Raw genomic sequence first — 15,639 nt, 5'->3', positions numbered from 1 at the left:
GACTCCTACACACTTGATTCCACTTTCCTTTTCAGCAAACGAATTCCCTGCGAGAATGAGTCGGTACGTTTCACCGTCGCGATTGGACGCGGCCCTTTTTCATTCGAGCACGTCTAAAATCGGGGCCCTCGTCCATCAATCATTCCTTAATTGGGATGTTTGATGCTTTGAGTATTCACGCAGTGCGTCGGTTGGTCGTCGATTCGCGTGTAGCGTGTTAGACGATTCGTGTCGAATCGTGAAAACACAATTTTACCGTCAAGGTATACACGTAAATGATGAATTAATTGAGCCAGAAGAGCGGACGTCTTTGGAGGCAGAAAGACCGACAGACGGATGCGAAATTAAGTGGGTAATTTTTTATGTCAACTTACGCAACTTCACCGAATTCATTCCTAATCTACGTTCGTAAGGTTCGAGTTTTATCTCATTCGGTTGCCGGTTACGTTTTGAAACTTTTACGATCGCATCTTGATTACGATGCAAAATTAACCGCTCTTCGGATATATAATATACGAGATTTGCCGAATATCGAGATTAGAATATCGATGTCTCATGTTACGCGTGCGTATCGACGCATCGTATTGTAGAAAGTTTTTACTGCAGAGTGCGGCGAAACCGTTATAAAACCGTTAAGACGGTCAGCGAATGGAATATGAAGGCACGTGTTATCCTGAGTAATAAATCATCGGTGTGATCACATCGTTACGAAAGGCATTGGATAGAAAAAAATGTTAAGAAATTGGTGCACCTTTCGACATTTAAAGATTTCGCATTGATCAAGGTTTAATTCGGTTGTATTAATTGTTTTATCGTTTTCGCTGCATAAATTCTTGTGTGTCTCGTGTCAAAAATTGCACGTGGTAAATCTGTTTTCGCCGATTCATCCTTATTTTGAATTTCTTCTTCGCTCGGTTTAGCCAAGTGCGAAACGTGAGCAGCAGGCTTTCGTTGTGACTGCAGGGTCGAGAAAAACGCGGACTCCTAATTCGTATTCCATCTCTGGTTATAACGAACATCGCAGTTTACCATCTAATTTGAATATTCGAAGGCAGTTGATGTATCCTTAATTTTGCGACTAAACTCAACTGGTTATGTAAAAATACAAGCACGTCAACAGCCGGCGTCCTAATGAGCTCCCAATTGGCGAGACGCGTATACGAGATTGAATTTTAACCCCAGTCTCATCCCTCGATTAATTTTCAACCTGGTTGTAAAAAAATATCGCCGACTAATCAGCATCAGCAATACGATAATTGAAAAAGAGTAAAATCGAGAAAATTTGTAAAGCCAACTTTTGGATTAAGTAATATGAACATACAATGTTTCGTGAGGTTCAAATTCTCTAAAAAAACAGAATCACGGATAATTGAAGTAATCGCGTCTGAAACCCACTTGTGATCGATCGGTATCTCGAGAAATGGAAGGCGACACTGATTTTTGGGTCCCGAAGCTGTTCTTAGTAAGCTGGCGTGTTCGCAATTTGAAAGTGATGCATCGCTGCCGCCCGCAAGCGTAACTATTGCTTATTTTTCCCTCTTAAAATTCGGGAATGCAGCGGCAATCATTCCTGCGGAGGTGAAACACTGCCTCGAGTCACGGGTTGGCCGAAAAGCGAGCGCTTAATCATAGCCTTCGTACTGCAAATGCCAGCTGCAGTATCCCGATGCCAGCTCGATTCGTTTATTCCTTGCGTTTCGTTTATTTTCCGCGTCCCAGCTCGCGGGCGAAAGATCGCCAGCTCTGAATCCGCGGGGCCACCGTGATGCGTCACGGGTCCATCCACCTTCGCGATGCAGACTCCTAGTTAAACATGACCGAAAATAACCGATGTAATCGAAAACCGATTATTTTTCAAACTCGATTAATCGACCGGCTCGCTTATTTTTCCTAACAATCGGTTCTTGTTTTTTATTCCCATGAACGACGCAATACGATATCAATTTGTGTGATTAAAGTATCGATTATTATCATAGTTTATACTTGCTAATTGTAAGTACCTATTTGACGTAATAAGTGAAAAATAAATTCATACTTTTACCTGACATTGAAAAATACTTTCAAAGAAACTATAAACGATCAAAAAACTTTTTCGCTATTAAGACTGCACACTGAAATTTACGAAATTTTAGTTTCTAATGCACCGTTTCAATAAAATACGATTTAATTTGATTGATTTAATTAATTAAATGTTTTCGGACTTGATTAATCGATGCATCGCTACCACGGGACCGAGATCCAGGATCTTTGCAGGGAGACAAGGAGAGGTACACCTTATTAAGCCCAACCCGTCCCGGTATTTAATTAGGCCTTGTCTTCGGCAAAAAGCTGGAGTTACAGGAAGCGATGGGTTTCGAATTGGTGCGCGAGCAGCGAAGCGTGCATCAAGACCCGTTACGCGCAGAAGCCACGTTACATCCAACACATTCAGGCATTGGCGTCGCTTTTGTTGTTGCCGTTGCCTTTGCGCCGCCATTATAATACATCATTGCATCATCCGCTATTTACTCGCTCAATTATCCCAGTCATTGCACCCTGCCGCTTCCAAATTTTACGTTTCTTTTCTTTTTTCGCTCTGTTTTTTAAACGTCAGCTAACGATAAACGCTCGTCGGTGGGTTACGAAAAGCAGAGCTGAAATTTTACGATGGCAAAAAATTTATTTGCAAAATCGTCGTAGGTTTTTTATTCAGAATTAGTCAACGTTATTAAAGTGAAATATAAAAAAAAAATCTCTAACGTGGAAAAAGTCGTTTCAATCTAACGGAATTCAGGTTTCCTGATGATCATTTTAATTCGCTCGTTACCGACAATTTAAAAGCGACTCTTCAAGACGAAACTTTCTACGTTATGAATGAAGAAAAATTTTGTACTATTTTTGTACAAACGTTCTCTAAAATGCACGATGTTTTCGAATTTCTCAACGATTTCTAGTAGAATTCTGCCTCTCGAAATATAATATACTTCATTCGATGATCTCGTTTTGCCAAATTTGTAACGATTGTTTAGTAAATCTATCAAGTAACTCGATTACAACATAGGTGGACTGTACGTGATCTGGTTATAATCGTTTACGAAGACTTTCATTTTTGAAAGCTTACGTTAAAAATAGAGAATCGAGCGAACAGCTTAGTAAATTTCTCCTTTCGGGGATAGGCTGCTTCTGGATTCTGTGAACCAATCTCGCGTAACTGTAGGTTGTTGGAGATATATACCTTCTTCAATTTCGTTCTTTCAATTATGCTTTTTTTCTCTCTCTCTTATTTTATATCCTACTCTTATTTTGAAGACCTGATCCTGGAGGCAGTGCTCTCACCATGGGAACTTTACTTTCTAGAAGAGCACCGAGTCAGGTTTTAGTTCGAGGCAAAATTGCCATGAGCTAAATGATCTCACAGACGTACAACTAGCCCAAACGGTTCCTTGACACCGGATTCGTTATTATATGTTGTACGTGTCGCTTTCACGGTGCACCATATGAACCTACGTTGAATTCTGAGGTCTTGCCCAGAGCCGCGTAATTACTCGCGCTTTCCTTCCAACTGCATCAGATCTTCGGAACAATCTGTAAATCGTACGTCCCGGGTTACGGTAAAACGTTTTTTATCACCTATAATAATTCAAAGAAATAATATTCAACGCGATTAACTTCCGGAAGAGGAGCATTACCAACGTAATATTTACCGCTAATTTTTATAAGCTTTTAAATCGCCATTTCTAATAAGGAAATGCACGTGGTGAAATAAATCCACCGAAACTCCCCGCAATTAGGGACCCCCCAGGCGTTACATCAATTATTATAACAACTTGGTTTTTTCAGACGCCTACAAATCGATCAATCATGTGACGGGGTCGGTTCAACTGGAAACAAAGTGAAAGAAATTCTATCGAAATTAATAGCGCAGTGCCGATCTCTCTGATCGTTCAATTCTCTCAGGGTACGAATAACGCGACTCCGTGATACATGTAACCTACAATAACATGCAACGAGGAAGACTTAAACTTATGATACTACATGTACTCGCACAAACGCGTCGCAGTGTTGGAGGTGAAAGTTTTCTGTGCAGAGTCTAACTGTTCCCTCGTACGTACATACAGGATAGCGCAAAGGTTTTGATGAATCACAAGGAAAATAGCAGAGATTAACTTCTAACCACCATTAATCACCGCCTGCTTATATATTGATTGATTTCTCCGCTAACCAGCTCGCCGATTTCATCTGCAACGTTGCTTTCTAATCAACCGCCGATGATGGGGTGTACCGAAAACATACGGTTAATTGTAAGACCCTTGTCTGATTTATGTAGACCGGAGGAAAAAATAAATACTATAACGTCACGTTGTTTCGAAAAATGTTCTCCGCCCAATTAAGGATGTCGACTAACGGGACGACGAGGCCTCCACTTGATGAAAAATTAACCCCCCGGTGGAATGCTAGCAGAATTTTCGGTGCTGATTTCGACGAGAGTTAAGATTTTACGATTCCAGTTTGCGAGGCGTCATTTGGCATGTGATTTTTACAGATTTTTATTAAGATTTTATAATTACACCATAATGTCATTTTTTTTTTTAAGCAAACTTTCATCGCCGCTGCAACTAATTAAATTCGGCAAGATATAATAACGGTTTGAAATTTTTCACACGTTACGAGATGCCCTCGCAGCTCGAGATATAATATTCAAGCATTCCTATTTCGCGAGGCCAGAACTGAATTACCTGCACTCGTCAATCCGGTTCTCGATTTCCCAAAATACAGATACGTGCTCCTGATTTTTTACAACACTTTCTCGGCACATTTCTTCCCGCGACTAGAGGATAATTAATATTTATCCAGCAAAAAATTCCGGCTTTTGCAGTTTTCTTGTGTAACCAATGACCGCACTCGATTCAAATAGAAACGACCGCCTTTCATTTCGTAGGAATGTCAGAGCTACGACGATTAATTTTAAAAGTAGAATAATATCGGCTACGCGTTCTACGCAATGCCAGCCGATGGGCAACGCCGTGGTAAAAAGTCGCACGTAATCTTCCGAGGATCCGACCACGGACCAACAATGAGACTCGGTGAAATTGCCCAACGTTTCAGAAATATTTAAAAAATAAAATAAAATTCCCGCAAGTCTCGGTGGCTGATTCCGACTTGAAGATCATGACGTCGCAGGTTGTAACGGGACACAAGCGATTACCCAACTGGCCGAACTGGCTCAGGAGGACGAAGCGGGTCCCACTGGAACCTTTTTGTCAGTGAACGAGTTAAATTGCCCAGCGTTTTTCTCCAAATATACTCGCGAGCAATCTCAGCGAGTCCGCGATGCGTGATGCGAATCGTTCGATGCCGTCGATGGATTCCTCGAGGAGACAGGATCGGGACTCGGTGATCTTTGGATCCTTCCTTTCTCCGGCAACCCGATACCGGGCCACCCGGGTCTTTGTCGGCGGACAAATCGGGCCGCTGATGCCGAAGAATTTGCGGAATCGAGACCCACGAGCGTGGCCCTGCAAAACCGTGCGCGAAAATAATGGGTTCGAAAAATCACCGAGAGCTTGCGGATCGATGAACTTTGACCAGGGAATCGGGTTGCTTGGGAGCTGGCGAACAGCGCGATCGGTATTTTGATACGGATTGACAATAGCGCGGATCTTTGATTTATCGGTACTGAGAGCGAGCGATTTTTCACGGCCTTTTTTAGCACCCAATGCTCGTCGTTGTTATTTCAGCGTCAGTCCAACCTCCTCAAAATCCGAACGATTGAAATCTGGAATTTACGGCGTTTTACTGATCTGGCAGAAAAACCACCACGACGATGTACAAAGATTCCTGAAACGAGCAATTTCGAGCTATCCAGAGTCTCGGCGAGACCTAAGGCCCCGAAAAAACATCTTGCAATCCTGCGTAGCTCTGCGGGTGTGGAATTCTTCGCTCGAACAGATAAATTAGGCAACATTAGGGCCCACTCTGGTATTACGGGAGGAAGGGGGGATGGACCGCGATGTCGGTGGGCCGAGATTTATCGCTTCAAATTGGTCAGAAAATACGTCGTAACTCTTTGCGAATTTATGGACGTCTCTGGCGTGTTGACGCCGCGATACCGTGCAGCATCCAACTCTGCAGCCGGCATCGCATCCGCGCGCAAGTTATTTTACAACGATTATCCGACAGTGCGGTTGGTTTGGTGTAGGTGTCGTTACACGTGTGCGACACTTCCCGTATCTAAATATTCATTATGCGATACGTACAACATCTTCAAGATTCGTCATTTCACCGGCGTCCGTAAATCAGCTGAGACTGGACACTTGTTAAATAATTGCAGAAGCATAACCAAGGGAATTGCGTTCGCGAAATATGCTCGCCGGTAATGCAGCTCCCTTCGAAGTATTTCACATACTTTCACCCTCCCTGCAAGCCGGCACAAGCTTTTCTGCGAAAGCTTCGAAGCTCGAAAATTCTCTCAGGATTGTTGTAAGACAAGTCGTTGCCAACGATGTCAATAAGCCTTCGAAAGAAACTTCGCAACCGTATAATTCTATCGCTGTTGCCTAGCTATTCAGAAGTAGAATGGAGAGGAGCCTCAGGATCTACCTCCGGTCGTTTTGTAATGTTTTTGAGCGGTATTAAAAAGGCAGAGATCGTAGACTGGACGAGATTTACTGGTATCTACGGGGCGGTGTGCATCTAGATTCTCCAGCGTTGGTATCACAAGCGAACGATCTGGTGCACATTGTTCGAAGCCTAGAATAAAGTCCGCGGTACAAGTACATCGCATTGTTCCGGAACCCCTGAAGCTAGAAGGCAAGAAATCGCCGCACGCCAATTTTTCGACGAGTTTCCATCGCTTGTTTATAACGCAAGGTGTCATAATTCGGGCCGTAAACTCTGGAAGTGTACGTAACGGAGGAAGTTTGACCACATGGAAGACGGTCGAACAAGATTTCTTTGGATCGTGTCACGTTTCGCCACCGAGTAAACTCTTCTTGATTTAAAATTCATCGCGGCAAAACACTTGTACATAGTCATGTGGTTCTTTGCTGCGGCTTACAATTTCTTCAGCATTAAGACCGGCGTAATACTGTAACGATGCAACGATTTCCCACGAACTCCGTGAGTTCGTGTGAAGTTAATTGTTTCTGCCAACCTCGGAGGCCACCATCTTGATATTGCTAGACGGTATATACGTATACCATTGCTGTATAGTTACGAGACACCAGCTGCAAGTGACTGTCACACGATAAGAAGCGAGAGGGTGTAATCTGATTGAATCCGGAGAAGTGGTTATAATTTTCAAAGTGGAAAATGACGCTGAGAATTGTCGAATATTGTAGAATGTCTCTTGCAGGGAGTCAGCGGCGCTGGTTTCTCACCAAACTTTCAAGGCTTTCGTGTCACGTTATCCTACTTTTCTGAATCTCCATCATCCAGTGTTTCGCCAATCGATTCTGTTCGTATAATTCGCAACAAACGTTCTAACAATGAGTTAATACCAGGCTTGAAGACACGGGGGAAAGGATGTCGCCGGATGTGGGCTGGAATGACAACCCGAGAAGGATGTGACAGCGTGTCGTCAAAAGCGATGGTGTGTCGAAGCGAGTGACCGAGTATGAAATTTTCTATCATTAGGGTTTTGTTACTTTTAAGCTCGTCCTCAAAGCGCTTATTACGCGAACGATGGATCCACGCAATTTGTAAGTACATACATAGGTAAACGCAGACAATCGCAGACTCGTGATGACCGTCGAGTGACGCGGCTATCAGAGTCTCGGAATCCGCGAAGAAGACGTGTTTTTTCTGTCTCCTTTTTACTCGAGAACAAAGTAAAAAAGGCACTTGGAAAAAGAAACCACACCTTTCCTCATCAGAGACGGACATGCAAAGTATAAGCTGTTATAACTTGGGCATAAAAACATGGCCGGTAGCGGGTTTTGGACAGACGTTATATCCTGCATTGAAGAATCTTAATTGCCGCGAGTATTCAGGATAGGTGCAAGGATGCTCAAGGTCACTTAAACATGCACTTAAACTACTCTTCGCAGGCTGACCTTATCCATCAATCTTTTTGGCCATTACAGAGCTCGTGTATTTATAGACACAGGAGTGATGCTAAAGTTACCGAGAGTGCAGAATGTAGTATAGGTAACCTGCTGCATGCAACGATCATTAACTAACCATAGGTGCACCTGTCCAGCTACTCGCTTTAACCACTGGCAAAGTGATCAGGATTTCTTGCCGGTATTAAGTCGACCTTGGATCCGTATCTTCTTGAAATAACCGGAGAGATCTCTCGATCGTTGAACTGCGACCGAACGCTTTTGGCCTGCGAGGCGAAATCGTTGATTGCACAGGACACGGCTGAAGCGCACGCCTCTTCCGACTTGTTGCAAATCTTGAGCAACGTCCTGGTTCGATCGGCGTGATGAATTGCCCATTACAGAGTGGGGCACAGGTCATTGAGAAACTTTACTTGAATAATAATATCATTGGAAGTCATTGTCCGAGTCACGAAGACGTTCGGCTCTGTCGTTTGCTCCGCCTGCAACGATGAGCCAATATCAATTAATTTCTGGGTCAATAATAGGTTGGGGGATTAATTGTCGTGGAATTTGAATCGCTGATGACAACGTCAACCGTGCATTTACCTTGCCCGGTCAATTGTAGGGATTATACATCATACATTCGCCGTGGGACTGACGGATATTTCATGCAAACGAGACGACGCAACGTCACGCAGAAATATTCCCGACTGATTGTGAATACGTTAGAAGCTCGACTTGATTCCTCGTCAGTGAGACCGGCACAAAAAGACCGTCGGTCGAAGAATCCTCGTTTTTGCTTCTCCGGAGGATGGTAATCATCCGCGAGCAGGAACGCGTAACCACGGGTAAATCGTTACCATCTTCTCTGGATTCGTTCGACTAGGCAGGTATACAGACCTCGAGATTATGCGCGGTCTCAGCTGCCACAGTACCAAAACACAACGCATACCGGAGTCGCATACGTCTTGAAGAACACCGGAGAACGCGAGAAACTCTTACACCTGCGAAAATAATGACAGTGTTAAACTTGACACGGTACACTCGTTACATGGGTAGGTAATTCTGCTCATTCCGACACACTTTCGTGCCTCGAGAACTTGAATTTTTTTTTTCGTTTTTGACACTTGTCAAGCTATCGCGGTACACGGTCGGCCAAGGCTTGTTTTATCTTTCAAACTTCATGGAATACCCTTTCTTCTCGCAATAAGGTACATACATCCATCAACCATCGGACAGCCATTGAATTGTACGTGGCTTGTTGGACAAGCAGTTGCGTTCTATTGGGGAAAAAAAGATTCGATACACCTTGGGACGAGCTTTTTCTACTTGTAAAGTGCAAGATTCGTCGAAACGTTTGATTCCAACGTCATGGTGGAAATGCAAGGAGCAATCTTGGCGCGTTCACAGCTATAAGGCAAGTGTGCGCGACTGAATGGCATTCGTTAAATCACCATACGCGCTTGCAAGGTCTTCCTATGATCTGGACCGGCTAATAAATCACCGTAGGACTCTGCTCGGTGAGGAGGGAGCGTAATGGACGTAACGGATTATCTTCGCTCCCTCATCCTTCTTCATCTCCACCGCCTCCAAGCATTGTTCCCTATCGCAATAAACCACTCCAGCGATACCTGATCGAGGAAAGGAAACGCTTCGAACCTTTTTCACATTTTTAACCTGTCATTCCGGACAGTCGGACGAGCTTGAAGCGACCGTTGCTGCGGGTTGATACTGATTGAATCGTGAGTCCAGAAGGCTTTACGACACGATTGAACTCGCTGCTTCATTGCCTCTGTCTGCTCGTCAAGAAACTTACAATCTCCACGAAAAATCCTCTGTCTTCAGACGTCAGGTGTAACGGTTGTTTTTATCCTATTCCACAGTCTAAATCGTCATTCTACGCTCTGTACTGCACAAAGAAATTTCATGCTTATCATTAAATGCCACGTTCGGATCAAACCGAAGAGAAAGAAGAGGCACTAAAATTTTTTTATTGCTTATCACGGTCTAGTTAGAGTGGCTTCTTACCTTCGAAATCATCGATGACAGTTGCTTAACTACCTGTTCTCCAAAATCTCTGCAATTCTCATTACTTTCAATGATGAGCCTGTGGTTTTTGTGGATCCCCGTGACCGGTGAACTTTTCGAACATCATTCTCATTCGAAGCTGGCGCCATGCTTGATGCGATGGAACGACCTGTGGCTGGCATTTAACCGGTACCACTACCTGCAGGATAACCTGTTACTTATTGCACGCCGCTTCTTTGCTGACCTTTTACTTTTCTATCTTACCAACCATAAGTGAGTTACCAGCATGGCGGATTATCTGTAGAGGGTTAAGACAACATGAACTCTACACAGTGTTTGAACTTATTGTATTTAGAGTTGAAAATAAACTGTGTCAAAAAATGATGAAATTTTGAGGTGACAATTTCAAAACGCCTAAATTTTACAATCAATAGATCAATTTACGAGTGCTGTGATTTTAGATAAAAATAAAGACCCTCCATGAATAATGATCAGTTATCGCACAGAGATTGAGTTGCGATAGATTTATTTCTTATCTCGGTCATCTTTAAATATTATCTTAGCTTTGCTTGCGTAATTACTACGCGTGTAAACAGCGTGGTACACTAAAATCACGTTTTATAGGGATACGCAAATTTTGATGGATAAAAATAATTCACGAGACTGGTTGTCACGTCTAAATTTTTAGAAAAGAATAAAACACATTTGTTTAAGTACTTCAGTGAGTCTCGTGGCACTTTGTGCCTTGAATTTTACTCTTAACGAATAAGAATGTGAGAATGTTTTTGATCAAGATTTTGAGAACTTATCCTCGAAGTGTATGTCTTGTGAATAAAACTTCTCATACCTTTCTTCACAAAAATTCCATAGCTGGCATAGGAATGAATCTCTCATCGTTAATAACTGGCTAACTCATCATCTCCACGAAAAATCAATGTTTCCCATGATAGGTATCCATAGTTGAAATCCAATATTGTTATCCAGCCTAAGCTGAAGTTGGCGGTTCAGGATTTGTTCTTGCTTTTAACGATTACCGCGAGTCGTGTAAGCCGTAAAATAATCTACAGGAGAGTTTTTGATTCTCGAAGTCCGAAAATGCCAAGATTCCAGTAATACTTTGTGTCCCGTAGACGCTTGGTACGACGATTGCCACAGTGCGTGAACCTCGGCTGATCATTCGACCGATTATCAGTTTGATTGCAATTTAGACACTCAAGATTTTGTAATTGATTGAGTCAAAGCATCGATCACGAGAAATTCTTATCACTGGTAAAACCGTGGGATACATGTTAAGCTCAGCTCTTACACCGCGGCGTTTAGGTGGTCATGACAAGATTGACTTGCAGATACAAAAACGTCAAATAATCTCCAGCAATTAACGAAGTTAACATTGATTTGAGTATCTGAATAAATACCTTAATCCTTTCCGGCCGAAAAACCCGAGGAAATGGAGCAGGGGCTTTTTGTAAACAACTACGTAATACACTTTAGAGAGAGATAAACAGGCTGCTCGATCCATATGTTTGATTTTTGGAAAATATTAGGAACCGCGAAAAATAACTGCTGGAGGCAGTCAATTTTTTGAGTTATTGGGAAAAAAAAGTTGTATACTAACATTCCTAATTCGGTCTATCATATACTGACATTTTGCGCAGTGATGATACTGTCAGCTTTATATGGGAAGTCGGAATAACTAATTTCATTCCAATTCACATTCATCTAAAATCACGTGTTTTGTAGTAATTAAAATTGATGGCACTCGCTGCTATATAAGACAGAAAATGAATAGAAAAATATTCAGTAACATGTTTCGATTGTTGACACTTCTCCTGGCACTCTCAGCCGTTGCCTATGGCGGTAAGTAATTAGCAGCACCTAATGTGGATAAAAATTTTCCCAATACAATCGTATCATTAAAACTTTAGACAACGTCACACATCATTTGCCTGCTGGAAGTTCCTGTAGTACTTTATACTCATAACCGAACACTGCTGACCTACTTGTACTTACATACTTTTGACCATCTGAAATTCGCGGATTCTCCTCGAATACCTAATCAAACAGCGAAATTTCAAATTCCCAGAAGGGAATTCGGCGTCTTATGTATATAATACGAACATATTATCGTATACATGGAATTTACCGAACATAAAACAGATCTTGAAGACCAGATCGATAAGAAATTGTTGATTTTTAGAGAAAAATGAATCTCTTGGGTACGATTCCGGTCGCATCGCCGGTGGTTCCACCGCCAGCATCAAGAATTTCCCATACCAGCTGAGCATGCGGTGGAAAAACAACCACTACTGCGGTGCTTCCCTGATCTCTTCGAAATGGGCCGTCTCCGCGGCTCACTGCACCTTTAACCGCAGAACGTCAGAATTGACCCTCCTGGCTGGAACATCAAACCGTCTGCTTGGCGGACAACTCCGCAATGTTTTCCTGGCGATCAACCACCCCAGATACAAAGCGAAAAGCATAGACAACGATATCAGTCTTCTAAAAGTCAGCCGTGCTTTCACCCTGAGTAGCACCGTGCAAGCTATAGCTCTTCCATACCAGGAACAGAGAGTCTCTGCGAATGCTTACGCCGTGGTCTCGGGATGGGGTACCACAAGAGAAGGTACCGAAAGCGCACCCGTCATCCTGCAACAGGTCTCGGTGCCGCTTGTTGCTTCGGACACTTGCAACAGTCTTTACTTTGGAAGGATCACCAGCGGCATGCTCTGCGCCGGCTACCTTTCCGGAGGCTACGACGCCTGTCAGGGGGATTCTGGAGGTCCTCTTGTTAGCAATGGAATACTCATCGGCATCGTCTCTTGGGGCAACGGTTGCGCCCGTCGCGATTTTCCTGGAGTCTATACTCGCACTGCCGCCTATCGAGACTGGATCAGAGCCAACACGGGCATTTGATGTTACGATCCCTGTCTTTGTTGAGTTTGGATTATTTTACGTATACTAATTATATGCGGTTAATACGTGTAGAGCACAAATTTCATTTTCTTAAACCCGTCCTCTATCCTGAAATTCAGTTATATCTTATGCTGATAGTTTGTCCGGTAGGTAAGTATATCATTAGTATGGTGCCCCAATGAAATTTTGACCGTATTAGAATTCGAACAGTTTTTTATCGTTCTTAATGGACGTGGATAATATGGGTGAAGAAGTGTCGAAAAAAACACCGCCTGCGAGGTAAAGCATAATTAAGTACCCTTTAGGTGCTAATTGAAAAATATATGCTCGAATATTTTCGGGGAAAAATCGATCATTGTATAATTACTTGCTGGCATGAATAAGAATCGTTTGAGAAATAGATCAGCGCAGAAATTATGTCCTTTTTAGGTTCTTTTAGGTGCTTACTGATCACCTCTTTGTATGAGACTCATTCGTACACTAGTTTTCCATTTTATTTTTCTTGGCGTTTGCCGCAAACTTGATATTGCTAACCCGAAAAAATTAAGATACTATGGATTTCTTGAACGCCTTGTCTGGCCAACTTGGGACTGGTCGCAATTACGTAACGAATGCCAAATTTGTTTCAAGTGTTTTTAAAAATTACTCTAAATTCTGGAAACAATCAATCAAGTTAAGCCTTGGTTTGTTTTTTTTTATGCAATTTTGGAGGGCAAAAAACTTCTCTTCTTAAAAATGATATCGCGGAGTCTTTTTCCACTCCCTCTATTCCACGTTCCTAGAATACATACAATGCGTTCAGCAAAACAATGGTGTTAATTTTCAAAATCTATACCGTAAATCGTATATATATACGGTTATATATATATATATGTATATATACACCTATATTTGTAACCCGAAAAATTGAAACGTGGAAGAATTGACGTCGAGTTTGCAAAACTTGTGAATGAGAGATAAAAAAACGAATAGATCATTCGTTATGATCAATCTTATCATCACGCGATACAATCAATTTTAATTTGATACATATCCGATTACGATTATGCCAATGTTCGATAACACCCAAAATAGAAGACCCTTTGTGGTATATAAGGTAGAGCGATTTGGCAAAGAATATTCAGTAACATGTTCCGATACTTGGCACTTCTCTTGGCACTCTCAGCTGTCGCCTACGGCGGTAAGTTATAACAGTTCCAAAAATTTCGATCAATAGTTTTGCTGTTAAATTGAGTTAAAATATCCCGGCTTTTCATAGACCGCGAATATTTTCTGATCCTCGGTTCGTGTCTAAATACTCCGCACATACTCTGCAATACTCTAGTCAAATCGCAATTCAAAGTTGTTCCGGAACCTGTAAAAAAAATTTTAATGTCAACTGCGACGCAAACAGCTCGCAATCAGAGTGTAAAATATTAGCATGCTTATAATATAATAAGCTACTAAATGAATCCGTGCTACGAAGAAGATGAAGATTTGGTATTCTAATCACCAATAACGGATTTTCAGAACACGCTCAGTACGACGAGTTCGGTCGTATCGTTGGTGGATCTTCCGCCAGCATCAGCGACTTCCCGTACCAACTGAGTCTGCGATGGAACAATGCCCACTTCTGTGGTGCTGCCCTGATCTCCTCGACATGGGCCGTCTCAGCGGCTCACTGCACCATCGGTCGTAGTGCATCAGGCATGTCCCTCCAGGCTGGAAGCGCAAACCGCCTTTCGGGTGGTCAAGTCCGAGCCGTTTCCCTGGTGATCAACCACCCCAGTTACAACGCGAGGACCATTGACAACGACATCAGTCTTCTCAGAGTGAGCGTTGCTTTCACCCTGAGCAGCACCGTCCGGGCTGTGGCTCTTCCCTCCCAGGGACAAGCCGTCTCCAGTGGAGTCTATGCCGTTGTTTCTGGATGGGGTACCATGACTGAGGGTGCCAGCAGCCTGCCTACTGTCCTGCAACAGGTCTCGGTGCCGGTTGTTGCCCAAACCACCTGCAACCTTCTCTACTGGGGTGGCATCACCAGCAACATGCTCTGCGCCGGCTACCTTGCCGGAGGTCGTGACGCATGCCAGGGAGATTCCGGAGGTCCTCTTGTCAGCGGTGGCAGCCTCATCGGTGTCGTGTCCTGGGGCAATGGTTGCGCTCGTTCCAACAGCCCTGGAGTCTATGCTCGCACCGCTATCTACCGCGACTGGATCAGAACCAACACCGGTGTCTAATCGTGCTAATTTGGAAAACGCGATTTTGGGTCTTGGTGGAACTGATACTGCGAAGGTTTGGTGCTCTAGAATTCGATTACCAAAAATTGAACAGATTGACCAAACAATAAAAACCTGCAACAGCTCCTGCCAACTTCGCGATGAGAACTTCACAGCTACAACAACGTCAAGTACGGTACCTATTCAAGTCTTGACTCCATACTAGGAGGATCATACACTAGACTTCGATATACAGATAGTTGTACAGTTGTCAATAAACATCTACGCGATATACAATACGATGAGGATTCTTTTTACATTCCCTTGTAGCGATCCTTCAATGATAAAATAGGGCCCGTTCACACTCTCGATATGGTTAATCACATTTCTTCATTGGTAAGAGTCAGATGTTGAAATGATTATATAATAAAGTAGCGCAAATTGCCGTCAGGATCAACATTGATGGAGCGTAAGAA

At 43.0% G+C, this 15,639-nt stretch overlaps 2 protein-coding genes and 1 long non-coding RNA gene across 3 annotated transcripts in view; 2 read left to right on the top strand and 1 right to left on the bottom strand.

The window, feature by feature from the left end:
• LOC124224827 (trypsin-1-like) overlaps positions 1-13,034 on the top strand; it is a 96,710-nt gene extending 83,676 nt beyond the window's left edge. The window contains exon 3 of the mRNA XM_069136170.1: positions 12,250-13,034. Coding sequence (XP_068992271.1) covers positions 12,336-12,965 — 630 coding nt within the window. The 5' untranslated portion in view covers positions 12,250-12,335 and the 3' untranslated portion in view covers positions 12,966-13,034. The remainder of the gene's footprint in view (positions 1-12,249) is intronic.
• LOC138190742 (uncharacterized) lies at positions 9,693-11,413 on the bottom strand. The gene is made up of 3 exons (XR_011176819.1): positions 10,900-11,413; positions 10,053-10,350; positions 9,693-9,933 (listed from the first exon to the last, which is right to left on the bottom strand). It is a non-coding gene; the product is annotated as an uncharacterized lncRNA (long non-coding RNA).
• A 1,023-nt stretch (positions 13,035-14,057) lies between the features above and the next one.
• On the top strand, positions 14,058-15,462 carry LOC124210749 (trypsin-1-like). Its single transcript, XM_046609046.1, has 2 exons — positions 14,058-14,145; positions 14,475-15,462. The coding sequence occupies exons 1-2, from the start codon at positions 14,094-14,096 to the stop codon at positions 15,182-15,184; spliced, it is 762 nt and encodes a 253-aa protein (XP_046465002.1). The 5' UTR covers positions 14,058-14,093; the 3' UTR covers positions 15,185-15,462.
• Positions 15,463-15,639: the final 177 nt, after the last annotated feature.

This window comes from Neodiprion pinetum, chromosome 1, assembly GCF_021155775.2.
Source record: "Neodiprion pinetum isolate iyNeoPine1 chromosome 1, iyNeoPine1.2, whole genome shotgun sequence".
NCBI lineage: Eukaryota > Metazoa > Arthropoda > Insecta > Hymenoptera > Diprionidae > Neodiprion > Neodiprion pinetum.
The sequence above is the reverse complement of the archived record's forward strand: the minus strand, read 5'-3'. Positions and strand labels throughout refer to the sequence as shown.